At 38.7% G+C, this 13,189-nt stretch overlaps 1 protein-coding gene and 1 non-coding gene across 2 annotated transcripts in view; both read right to left on the reverse strand.

Annotated features, from left to right (window-relative positions):
* The window catches only part of LOC144228144 (fatty acid desaturase 2-like protein FADS2B), a 36,253-nt gene extending 24,013 nt beyond the window's left edge, over window positions 1-12,240 (reverse strand). The window contains 2 exon segments of the mRNA XM_077759956.1: window positions 8,540-8,737; window positions 12,196-12,240. Coding sequence (XP_077616082.1) covers window positions 8,540-8,737; window positions 12,196-12,240 — 243 coding nt within the window.
* On the reverse strand, window positions 3,452-3,536 carry TRNAR-UCU (transfer RNA arginine (anticodon UCU)). The gene has a single exon. It is a non-coding gene; the product is annotated as a tRNA-Arg (tRNA).
* Window positions 12,241-13,189: the final 949 nt, after the last annotated feature.

Here is a 13,189-nt window from a genome sequence, read left to right on the forward strand (position 1 = left end):
AGAGAATTTTGAAAGCAGCTAGGGAGAAAAGGGCCCTAACATACAAAGGGAAACCTATCAGAGTGGTGACAGACCTATCTACTGTAACTTGGCAGGCAAGAAAGGAATGGCAAGAGATCTTCAATGTGATGAACAGGAAAAAAATGCAACCAAGAATCCTCTATCCAGCAACCCTGCCATTCAGAATAGAAGGAGAGATAAAAGTCTTTCCAAATAAGCAAAACTTGAAAGAATTTGTAACCACTAAACCAGCCCTAAAAGAAAGCCTGAAGGGGACTCTTTCAGGGAAGTGTTGCAAGGAACGCAAGATGCTAGACACACCACAAGCATGAATCCCACAAATGACACAATGACTTTAAACCCACATACTTCAATAATAACACTGAATGTAAATGGACCAAATGCCCCGATCAAAATACATAGGGTAGCAGAATGGATAAAAAAGCAAAATCCATCTATTTGCTGTCTACAGGAAACTCATTTTATTTTATTTTATTTTATTTTTGACAGGTATTGTATTATTATCTCTTCCATTAGTTTAACTGTCTTTATTTATTTTATTTTTTTAACATATAGTTTATTGTCAAATTAGTTTCTACATAACACCCAGTGCTCATCCCCACAAGTGTTCTCCTCCATGCCCATCCCCCCTCCCCCCCACATTCATCAGTCCTCAGTTTTTGTCAGCATTCAAGAATCTCTCATGGTTTGCCTCTTTCCCTTTCCCCCACTATTTCAATATGGATGGACCTTGAGGGTGTTATGCTGAGTGAAATAAGTCAGGCAGAGAAGGACAAATATCATATGTTTTCACGTATAGGAGAATTAGGAGGAACTTAACTGAGGAACAAGGGGGAGAAGAAGGGGGGAAATGGTGGAAGAAACTCATTTTAGACAGGAGGACACCCTCAGATTGACAGTAAGGGGATGTATAAGTATATATCATGCTACTGGAAGTCAAAAGAAAGTTGGAGTAGCTATACTTATATCAGACAAACTGGACTTTAAAGTAAAGGCAGTAACAAGGGATGAAGAAGAGCATTATATAATAATTAAAGGGTCTATCCATCAGGAAGAGCTAACAATTATAAATGTCTACGCACCAAATATGGGAGCACCTAAATACATAAAACAATTAATCACAAACAGAAACAGTTTTATCAATAAGAACGTGCTAATAGCACGGAATTTTAATACTCCATTTACAGCGATGGATAGATCAACTAGACAGAAAATCAATAAAGACACAATGGACTTAAATGACATATTGGACCAGATGGATTTGGCAGATATATTTAGAACTCTACGTCCTGAGGCTATGGAATTCACATTCCTCTCAAGTGTGCATGGCACATTCTCCAAGATAGATCACATACTGGGACATAAAGCAGCCCTCAATAAATATGAAAGAATTGAGATCATAGCATGCACACTTTCAGATCACAATGATATGAAACTCAAAATCAATCATAGGAAGAAGTCTGGAAAATCCCCAAAAACATGGAGGCTGAAGAAGACTCTACTAAAGAACGAATGGGCCAATCAGGCAATTAAATAAAAATTTAAAAAATATATAGAAACAAATGAAAATGAGAATACAACAATCCAAACCCTATGGGATGCGGCGAAAGCAGTCCTAAGAGGAAAGTACATTGCACTCCAGGCCTATTTCAAGAAATTAGAAAAAGTGCAAGTTCAAAATCGAACAGCGCACCTAAAGCAACTATAGAGAGAACAAAAAGAGCATCCCAAACCCAGTAAAAGAAGAGAAATAATAAAAATCAGGGAAGAAATAAACAATATAGAAACCAAAGAAACAGTTGAACTGATCAATGAAACCAAGAGTTGGTTTATTGAAAAAATAAACAAAATTGACAAACCTCTAGCCAGGCTTCTCAAAAAGAAAAGAGAGAGCATCCAAATAGACAAAATTATGAATGAAAATGGACTGATTACAACCAACCCCTCAGAAATATGAGCAATTATCAGGGAATACTATGAAAAACTATATGCCAACAAACTGGGACAACTTAGAAAAAATGCACAAATTTCTAAACACACACTCATTACCAAAATTCACACCGCAAGAGATAGACAACGTTATCAGACCCATAACAAGTGAGGAAATTGAATAAGTTATCAAAAACCTCCCAACAAATAAGAGGCCTGGGGCAGATGGCTTCCCTAGGGAATTCTACCAGACATTTAAAACAGAATTAATACCCATTCTTCTCAAACTATTCCAAAAACTAGAAATCGAAGGAAAACTTCCGGATTCATTTTATGAAGCCAGCATCACTTTGATTCCCAAGCCAGACAGANCCCTAGGATCCAGCAATAGCACTGCTAGGAATTTACCCAAGGGATACAGGAGTGCTGATGCATACGAGCACATGTACCCCGATTTTCATAGCAGCACTCTCAACAATAGCCAAAACATGGGAAGAACCTAAGTGTCCATCAACGGACGAATGGATCAAGAAGATGTGGTTTATACATACGATGGAATACTACATGACAATGAGAAAGAATGAAATCTGGCCATGTGTAGCAACATGGATGGACCTTGAGGGTGTTATGCTGAGCGAAATAAGTCAGGCAGAGAAGGACAAATACCATATGTTTGCACGTATAGGACGATTAGGAGGAACTTAAAGGGGACGGTCGGGGAGAAGAAAGGGGGAAATAGTGCGGGAGAGGGAGAGAGGCAAACCATGAGAGACTCTTGAATGCTGAAAACAAACTGAGAACTGATGGATGTGGGGTGGGGGGTGATGGACATTGGAGGAGGGCACTTGTGGGGATGGGCACTGGGTGTTATATGGAAACGAAATTGACAATAAACTATTTTAAAAAAATAAAAATCACTTTGAATTCAAATAGACCTGGATTCCAAGATTTACTGACTGGATAAACCTGGACAATTTACTTGATTGTGCCAAGAATTCAGATGGAAATAACTGAACATAAAATGTGAATATAAATTGAGTCTACTACTTGGTAACCCATAGGCACTCACTAAAAATTGACTTTCCATGTTGATACTGTAAATGGCAATACCATTAGGGAACTCTGTAATTTTACATTATGCAAGTGTATGTTTTGGATTTCAATGATTACCTGCTATTCTGTAAACAAATATCACAGATACCCATTTTGATACATGGCAACTGTCAATAGTGGATTGGATTCATAAGTTATTTTTAATGTTAGTTATTTTCATATCCTGTGAGTCACAGAACAATGCAAAAGAAAAACCATTCAAATGCAAACATATTAAAGTATATATATGATTAAAAATATAAACAAGGCTCATAATCTTTTTTTAAAGACATTTTTTAAATGTTTTATTTATTTTTGAGAGAAAGAGAATGAGCAGGGGAGGGTCAGAGATAGAGGGAGACACAGAATATGAAACAGGCTCCAGGCTCTGAGCTGGCTGTCAGCACAGAGCCCGACGTGGGGCTCGAACCCACGAACTGTGAGATCATGACCTGAGCAGAAGTCAGACGCTTAACCGACTGAGCCACCCAGGCGCCCCAAACAAGGCTCATAATCTTAAAATATCCAGGATCTTAATCCCATTAGACTGATACAAATGACAAAATCATTGAATGAATACCACATTTACAGCTTTCTTTGTATTACTCTAGTAAACTGGATCAAGTACAACTTCTTTAGTAGGGCACTGTCCTTATTATGATATCCAAAAGTTTACAAAAAAAACCCAAAAGGTCAAGGGGTCCCTGGGTGGCTCAGTTAGTTAAGTATCCGACTTTGGCTGAGGTCATGGTCTCATGGTTTGTGAGTTGGAACTCCAGGCCGGGTTTTTGCTATCAGCACAGAACCTGCTTCAGATCCTCTATCCCTCTATCACTGCCCTTCCCAGTTCGTGCTATCTCTCCCTCTCTAAAATTAATAAACATTATAATAAAATTTTAAACAGTAAAAAACCTACAGACAATTATGGTATTCAAGAACACAAATTCAGGAAAATTAATAAAATTTATAAAAACCTGATCACGAAAATTCATAAAAAACCTGTTGAAGGGAAATGTTTTTCCATCCTTCTTTTATGGGGGAGTCCTCATTTTAAAAATTCTGAAGATAAGTAAGAGAGAAAATATTCTTTTTTTTAACGTTTTATTTATTTCTGAGAGAGAGAGAAAGAGAGAGCGTGAGCTGGGGAAGGTCGGAGAGAGAGACACACACAGAATCTGAAAGAGGCCCCAGGCTCTGAGATAGCTGTCAGCACAAAGCCTGATATGAGGCTTGAACCCACAAACCATGAGATCATGACCTGAGCTGAAGTCAGACGCTTAACCGACTGAGCCACCCAGGTGCCCCAACAGAGAATATTCTTACTTTCCAAATAAAAAAAACTCAGCTTTAAAACTTTAATTAGCTCTGTAAGAAAAATGGTCCTAGAAATCCTGCTTTCATGGATATTTAAGTGAATCAAGGATCTGAAATAATCTTGTAGGGGGCTTGGCTCGGAATATTGCATGTTCAAGGCTTCCATGACCTCATATAAAGATAAATGAGAATAAAAATAATTTAATTGGCTCTGAGCTCAAATCATCTCTGGTTAGGTTGTGTGTGTAATTCTCTCTCAATGATAGTGTGAAAGTTTTAACAGAGGAAGGATTTGGAAGCACATCAATGTGGCTTCATTTCCTGGATGTATAAATACTGCTTTGTGTTTGGGTAAATTTTGCCCTCTGTGAGGCTCTATTGCAACTTCAGTAAGTATAATATAATGACATTTACTTCAATGGGTTGTTTGAGGAGACACGAGATGATGTATAGAAAATATTGGCATGTTGAGGTATTCCATTTCCTCTTTCCCCCATTACATTAATCTTTACATAAGAATAAACAGTATTTGTTTTTTATTGCATATTTGACTTGCATGGATCTTCACTGTCCAATATGATCGCTACGAGCTACATCTTGGTTAGTGAGCACTTCAAGTGTGACCAGTCAAATTAAGATGAGCAGGACATGTATAATATTGGATTTTGAGACTCAGCATGAAAAAAGGAGAGTAAAATATCATATTAATAATTTTTACATTGATTCCATGTAGAAATGATAATATTTTGAATATATATAGTAATAAAGTTATCTTTTAAAATGTGGCTATTAGATAATTTAAAATTATTTATGTCATTTTAATGAGGCTTGTATTATTTTCTGTTGGGCTATGCAGGTCTGGACACTACCTCCACGGTTGAGGGGGATGGACACGTGTGAACACTGCCTTCCATAGTCTTGCTGTAGAGTCTTCCCTTAGCAGACCCCTCCCGACCCTATCCCTCAGGAGTGATAATCTCTTTTCACCTCTAACACTCCCTACTGTCCTTATAGGGGAATCTCTCTTCCTCCATCCCACTTCTCTCCACTGACTCTCAAGCTTCAAAGGAATATCACTTTCCAAACATTTCCTTTTGGATGTCTCATGATATGTCAAACTGAACATGTACTCATCAGTTTTTATTCCCTCTATGGGGTCTCCATTGCACTCTGCTCTTCTCCCATCAGACTGCGTGCCACCCACTCACTCTTACAATTGTGCACTTGCTCTTTTCATGATTTGTTTTAAAGTGCATCCCATGCAGCAGACACTGAGCCAAACATTTGGAATATAGAGCTAGATAAAATGGGGTTCCCATACTTATGAATCATACAAACTTTGGAAGCGATAGACAAACAAGGACACTGCAATAAGCAGTGATTCACCGTGTTAATTAAATCCTTTGAGAGCCAAAATTTTAACTGTACTCTTGCAGTCGATGACTATCTGTGGAAATTGGTAATAGGAGAGACAAATTTCGATTCGTGATAGGTCAGGGAAAAGATTGAGCGCTCTAGATCCTGGAACTTAGAGAACAGTGACCAGAGTAATTATGGGCGTGATCTAAAGCAGTTGGCTCTACCTTCACCCCTCACTCTGGAAGCCACAATCACTAGGGGCAAGGGGTAGAGTGATCCACTGGGAAGTGAAGATTATCAGGTACATGCAAATAGGCTGCCCCTGCACCAAATTCCATACAGGAGCCATTCTAGGTCATTCCTCATTTACAAGTTAGATCCTTTCTTGGTGCATTATAAGAAATCCAAACTGGTCTGAAGCCATTTTTTGGCTTGAATTTAAAGCCCTGCTACTGGGTGTGCATGGCCTTGGACAATTTCCTCATTTATGAAGTGGATGAGAAAAATATTATAAGAAATAACATGTTTGAAACTCCTCCACCCACCCTCCCAAATTATTTTAGGATGTAGTCATGGAAAGAGGATAGGCCAGATTTTCAAAGCAGGTCTTAATATCAAATGTTTTCTTTGTCTCTAATATAATACTTGATTCTTATAGTTTTCAAACTGTGCATGCTGGGTCTTGGGGAGGGGGAGTTGAAAAATATGCTACAGGGAGTCCATTTTGATTGGAACATTGCACAGAAGTCCAAAATATGTGCAGATATTTCATGGTGTACTTTCAGAAGGACTCGTATTGCACAAACACTGCAAAGATCAGACATACACAATTACCAACATAGCTAGTCAGTGAAAATGCCAAAAAACCCTCAGGGCAAGGGTACATTGATAGCAAGTCCAGTTTTGAAGTTTAAAATTGTGATGTATGTAGAAGGTGAAGTTGTTGCTGCTTATATTACAATTTTCTTTGTTACCTCCCTTCTGTTCACCTTTCCTTCCTGCAGGTAGTTTCCTATGCTGTACGTGATTGAAGCCTACACTCATTTTGCTCACAAATCACTGGCTTTATCTGCAAAAAGGCAGGGTACACTCAATTTTCTTTTAAAGCATTTCCTATTTATTGAACCGTTCGTGAGTCGTCAAGGTTATTATTCATTTCAACTAATGCAAAAGTGTTTCTGGCAACATAATTTGTACAGAGACAGCTGTGTACAAATTTGGACCAGTGGGAAAGCAGTGACATTTTAAAAAGCACCAGCAAGGGTGGAGCTTAAAATATTACATATACTGGCACCAAGTCAACTGTCAATTACCTCCAGGGCACATTGAGTCTTCATTTTCCTCAAAACATGGGAGGGAGAGGGGGAGGGCCCATTGCCTTAATTCTCATCAGGACATAAGAAACTATTTTTGTTTTTATTCTGTGGTAAACATTTCTGACGGGGTACAGAAACACTTATCAACCTAGCACTAGTACATAGAGGGCAGAACTGTGTACCTACAGGAATATTCCAGTTAAATGAAACTTATCACAAAAAATGACACTATGTTATTCATTCTAACCATTTTGAGGAGCAGATATCATTCTATATGAATCCAGATCTAACTCTGTGTTACTTAATTTACTTAGCTTGCTTAACTGGAAAGAGGGTTGATAACACTGATTTTAAATATCTTTCAGTTCAATATAAAACCACTGTATTAAGGCAAAACAAGTCGGTTCTGAGTCAATGCTTATGAGTTTTTCCTAAAATGAGCTGGCTTGAATGCATGATTTGGCTTAGGGAAGGCTGAGAAGCAATTCCCCCTATCTGGGCTACAGTACAGAGTCACTAAATCTTAGAATGTCATAGAAAAACAGACATCCAGTTTATCTCCTAATATTACAGATAAGAAAACTGAGAGTGAGAGGTAGAAGATGACTCAGTCAAGATCGAACAGGGGGCCTTGTCAGAATCAGAGCTAGAACCCATTCTTGGCAGTCCTGTACTCTTACCTTGGTTCGTTCATCCATCCATCCATCCATCGTCCATCCATCCATCCATCCAACCATCACTCAGCAAATGCTGTTGAAGGCCTACTATGTGCCAGGCACTCTGTTAGGTATTGCACTGCAGTGGCTCATAGGACCTACCAAGCACCTGCCCTCCTGGACTTCGGGCAGGGGTAGAGCAAGAACAACTGCCATCATCGCCACTGCTTTTTCCCGCAGTCTGGGATNTTTTATTTAAATACTAGTTAGCTAACATGAAGTGTGATATTAGTTTCAGGTGTACAATATAGTGATTCAAAATTTCCATACAACCCCTGGTGCTTATCATGACAAGTGCACTCCTTAATCCCCATCACATATTCCTTCATCCACCCACTCCCTCTCCTATAGTAACCACCAGTTCATTTTTTATAGTTAAGAGTCCGTTTCTTGGTTTACCTCTCTCTCTCTTTCTGTTCATTGGAAGATGAATAAAAGATAAAGGTGAGTGTTACATGGCTGAGAAAGGACTTAAGTTACTGAACTGGTATGGATAAAATTGTGATAAGACCAGCTCCTGTCATAGATTAAATACTTCCTATGTGCCAGTCACTATGCCGGGAGTTTTCACAATAACTTGTTTAGTAGAGAATATTTCCATAAAAATTATTATCCCCATTTTTCAGACAAAAGACTGGGGTCTTGCAAGGTGTGGTAACTTGCTGGTGTCAGATGCTGATTAGTAGCTTGCCAGGGAGTGTCAGGCAGCAGCTGGGACAAGTCGAAAGGGAGAAGGAAACAATTCTGAATCTTCCCCTAAAGCCACTGGTTGGTTTTAGGGTACATGCTTACCTGGGAAATTGTGAGAAGGAAGGAAATGAATATTGTCACAAGCCAGCCGGTGCCAAAATACCACACCATTAACCAAGCCAGGATTTCTAAAATCAAGATCTGGACGAAGTGAAGGAAGAAGAACACTGGGTTGGCAGTGAACATGTTCATGGCCTCTAATGTTCTCCGCAGTTCTTGGAAATCTTTCACCAACTGGGGCTAAGAAATAAATGTTCAAGAAAGGAATTAATTCCCTCAAGGATCACAAATGAACATAATAATCCATTCTATTACCTTACTAATACCTTAATTTTATAAATACAAATTTAATTATATTACTACATTTAATTGGGCAAAATTAAAAACATAAAACTATGAACAAACAAAACTTTTTTTAAAAAGTTATGATAACATTTTTTTTCTGGAGAAGAGAAAGGTGAGTAGTAGTTTGTATACTGTCCTCTAACTATTTTGGAGCTCAAAATTAGTGGGTTTTTTTTTTGTGGGGGGTTGAGGACGGTTATTGTGTCTAACAGTTGCCTTTTAAAACATCAGTATTATTTCGGGTATTGATTGATGGATCTCCAATTATACTTTGGAGAACTGTGTTGTCTATATGGATCTGTGTTACAGTAGTTACACAGTTTACAGTTTACACAGAATCTTCTACATCATCAGCAGCTCAGTATGTGCAAAGGGCCCTTTCATTAAAGATGATGAACATAGAAAAATGCAGTTCACTTGGATTAGATCAAAGGATGACTTTCTTGTGAGCTGATTGATGGACCCCTAGAAACAGGGCAGGATTTCTGTTGGCATTAGTATGTATCTACTGATATGCATTGCAGGGGTGGGAGTTTCCTGGTCCTGTGTTTGTATAACATGAATATGTGCATGTGGATGAATGAGCAAGGCTGGTATTGGTTTACAAGCTTGGCAGTAAGACTACAGAGTCAGTGCAAGGGCTGAAAAGAAATACCTCTTTGCTTAGTGACTAATGAATGAGTTTGAAACCAGGACAGTTCACATAATGAAATATGTCAGAGTATAAGAAAGAGAGCAGGATTTGTTCAGATACCTGAAAGGAGAGAAATTTTCAGTATAAAAAGAAAAAACTATGCACATAATTCTAGAATCAAAAAAATTCATTTCAAAATTCACTGATTCACCTTTTAAGAGATCTGCTTTCTGGGGTCGTCTCTCAAGACCCCATCAACTTTGGAACTTTGGTGGCCATGGANCTGCTTTAGGGTAAATGTTCTGTCAAGTACATCTGGTCAAGTGTGTCATTCAAAGCCATTGTTTCCTTGTTGATTTTCCGCTTAGATGATTTTTCCAATGCTGTAAGTGGTGTATTAAATTGCCTACTATTGTTGTAGTGTTATCAGTGAGTTTCTTTATGTTATTAATTGATTATATATTTGGCTAATTCCAAGTTGGAGCATAAATATTTATAATTAGAACTTCTTGATGGATAGACACCTTAATTATGATATAGTGCTCTTCTTCATCTCTTGTTACAGTCTTTGTTTTGATATCTATTTCGTTGATATATGTATGGCTATTCTGGGTTACTTTTGATGTCCTTTAGCGTGATGAATGGTTCTCCATCCTCTCACTTTCAATTTGCAGGTGACTTTAAGTCTAAAATGAGTCTCTTGTAGGCAGCATATAGATAGATATTGTTTTTTTTTAATCCATTCTGATATCCCATGACTTTTTATTGGAGCATTTAGTTCATTTACATTCAGAGTGATTATTGAAAGATATGAATTTAGTGCCATTGTATTACCTGTAGAGTTCGTGTTTCTGATGATGTTCTCCCATTCTTTCCTGTCTCTGTTGCTTTGGTCTTTTTTTTTTCCACTCAAAGAGTCCCCTTTAAGATTTCTTGCAGGGCTGGTTTAGTGGTCATGAACTCCACTAGTTTTTGTTTGTTTGGGAAACCATTTCTCCTATTCTGAACAACAGCCTTACTGGATAAAGAATTTTTGGCTACATATTTTCCCCATTCAGCATATTGAATATTTCTTGCCACTCCCTTCTGGCCTGCCAAGTTTCGGTGAACAGATGTGCTGTGAACCTGATCTGTCTTCCCTTGTAGGTTAAGGACTATTTTCCTCTTGCTGCTTTCAGGATTCTTTCCATGTCGTGTATTTTGTGAATTGGATTATGGTATGCCTTAATGATGATTGGCTTTAAAATTTTTTAAAGTTTGATTATTTATTTATATATTTATTTATTTAGAGAGAATGAGTGGGAAAGGGGCAGAGGGAAAGGGAGAGAGAATTCCAAGGAGGCTCTGTGTTGACACAGCAAAGAGCCTGACTTGGGGCTTAAACCCATGAGCCATGAGATCATGACCTGAGCCAAAATCAGGAGTCAGATGCTCAACTTACTGAGCCAACTAGGTGTCCAGATAATTGGCTTTTGTTGAATTTAATGGGAGTTCTCTGTGCTTTTTGGATTTTGGTGTTTCTGTCCTTCCCCAGATCAGGGAAGTTTTCAGCTATAATTTGTTCAAATAAAACTTCTGCTCCCTTTTCTCTCTTTCTGTCTCCTGGAATTCCTATGATATGAACGTTGTTACATTTTAATATGTCTCGGAGTTTCCTAAGTCTGCCTTTGTGATCCATGACCTTACTTTCCCTCTACTTTTCAGCTCCATTATTTCCCATAATTTTATCTTCTATATCACTGATTTGCTCCTCTGCTTTGTCCAGCCTTGTTTTTATAGTCCCCATTTGGGATTGCATCTCAGTCATAGAATTTTTATATTCAGCTTGACTAGATTTTAGTTCTTTTATCTCTACAGTAAGTGATTCTCTAGTGTCTTCTATGTCTTTTTTAAGGCAGCTAATATTCTTATAATTGTTGTTTTAAATCCTAATTCAGACATCTGACTTATATCTGCATTGGTTAAATCTCTAGCTGTTATTTCTTCCTGTTCTTTCTTTTTGGGTAAATTCCTCCATTTGTCATTTTGAAGAGAAAGAAAAATAAAAGCAAAATAAAGCAAGTTAAAATTTTTTTTAAATCAAATAAAAATTTAAAAAATAAGATAAAATACATAAAGGAAGCTAGGTCGTGGATGTGTTTTGGTCTGCTTGTCACAAGAAGCTTAATAGAAAAAAGGAAGAAAGAAAGAAAAGAAAAAGAAGGACAAAAATTAAAAATTAAAAAAATACCTAAAATAAAAAATATTAAAAATATAAACATAAAATAAAAAGTAAAGACTTGCTCTTTCTCTATCAAACAAACAAAACAAACTATAAGAAGCACAAAATAAAAAAACCAAAAACCAACCAACCAGCCAACCAACCAACCAACAAAAAACTCCAAAGGACACTAGATCTTTTTTACACTGGAGCTGAAGCTTTGCAGCACGCTATGATCTTTTGACTTGGTGTGGGCAAGGGGCTTGTACCGATCTACTGGGGAAGGGCCTGCTGCTCTGATTCTCACGTGCAATTGCCCTAGTGGGGATGTGTCTACAGGGCACAAGGGGTGGAACTTGTTGTAGTGGCTCCCATCTTCATCTGTTGGTGCTGATTAGCTCACTGAGATGGATCAAGCTGGTGGGTGGGATAATGACTTCACCACGTTCTCTCATCTTAGGAGCAGGAAATGTGCACCACCCTTCTTCAGTAGGCCCTTAGAGATGTCCAAACAGTTACCCTGCCCGTGTCCCTGGTTTCCATCTGATCTCCGCTTTCATTCATCTTGTCTGTGTTGGAGTTATCTGCTTCCAAACAGGGTAATACTCCTGTGTTTTACCTCAGAGGCAGCTTTGTTTCAAAACCTCACACTTCAGAGACACTCTAATCTTCTGGGATTAGAGGTGTGGACCACACTAATCCTCTGGGAAAATATCTTCCTGCATTGTGGCTTGTGCAACTTGTTGTAAACTATAGCCATGTGGTAACACAGAGGATTAGAATTTATATGGTAAATCGCAACACAGAGCCAGCAATGGGGATCACTGCCCTTAATCGATGTCTATGTTCTTATACTGGAGAGGGGGGGGCAGCTGGATGGTGCCTGAAGGGTCCTTTGCCAGTGGAGAGGTGGTATCACCTCTCTCAAATGTACTCGCAGCTGTGGCTGGTGCTAGCTTGTCCCAGGAAACAGCTGTGTGACCATGCAGCATATCAGAGTTTATGGTAAATTGCAACACACATCCAGTGTCAGGGTTTGTAAACCTCTGCCAGTGTCTTTGTTCCTCTACTCATCAGTGGGACAGCTCAAAAGGCCCCCAGGGTTCTTTGCCTGCGAAGAGGCTGTATCACCTCTACCAAATGCACTCCAAGCAGGCAAATTGCTTCTCCCCATGTGACCCTGGGGATCCTCAGACGTCCTGCTGGCTGAGCTCTTCTCTCCTACTGGTGCACAGCTCACCTTCCAAGGAATGAATATGGTCATGTCGCAGACCTCTGAAACTTTGAAATCTGCATCCCTCTGTTTATAGGAAACTGGTGGTATTGTAACCTTCTCCTTTTTCCATGTGGAAGGTTTAGGGGAATAGTTTTTTGTGCAGTCCCCTGCGTGTGTTTTCGCTTTTTCCTTTTCTATACTTTCTCTCTCCTCCTTCTCTCTCTCGCTACTTCCACCATGGTCATGCTCATGGCTTTCATCTACCATGAACTCTTCACAGTTCCTCCCTTCCACTAA

This window comes from Crocuta crocuta, unplaced genomic scaffold (genome assembly GCF_008692635.1).
Source record: "Crocuta crocuta isolate KB4526 unplaced genomic scaffold, BGI_CrCroc_1.0 scaffold379, whole genome shotgun sequence".
Lineage (NCBI taxonomy): Eukaryota > Metazoa > Chordata > Mammalia > Carnivora > Hyaenidae > Crocuta > Crocuta crocuta.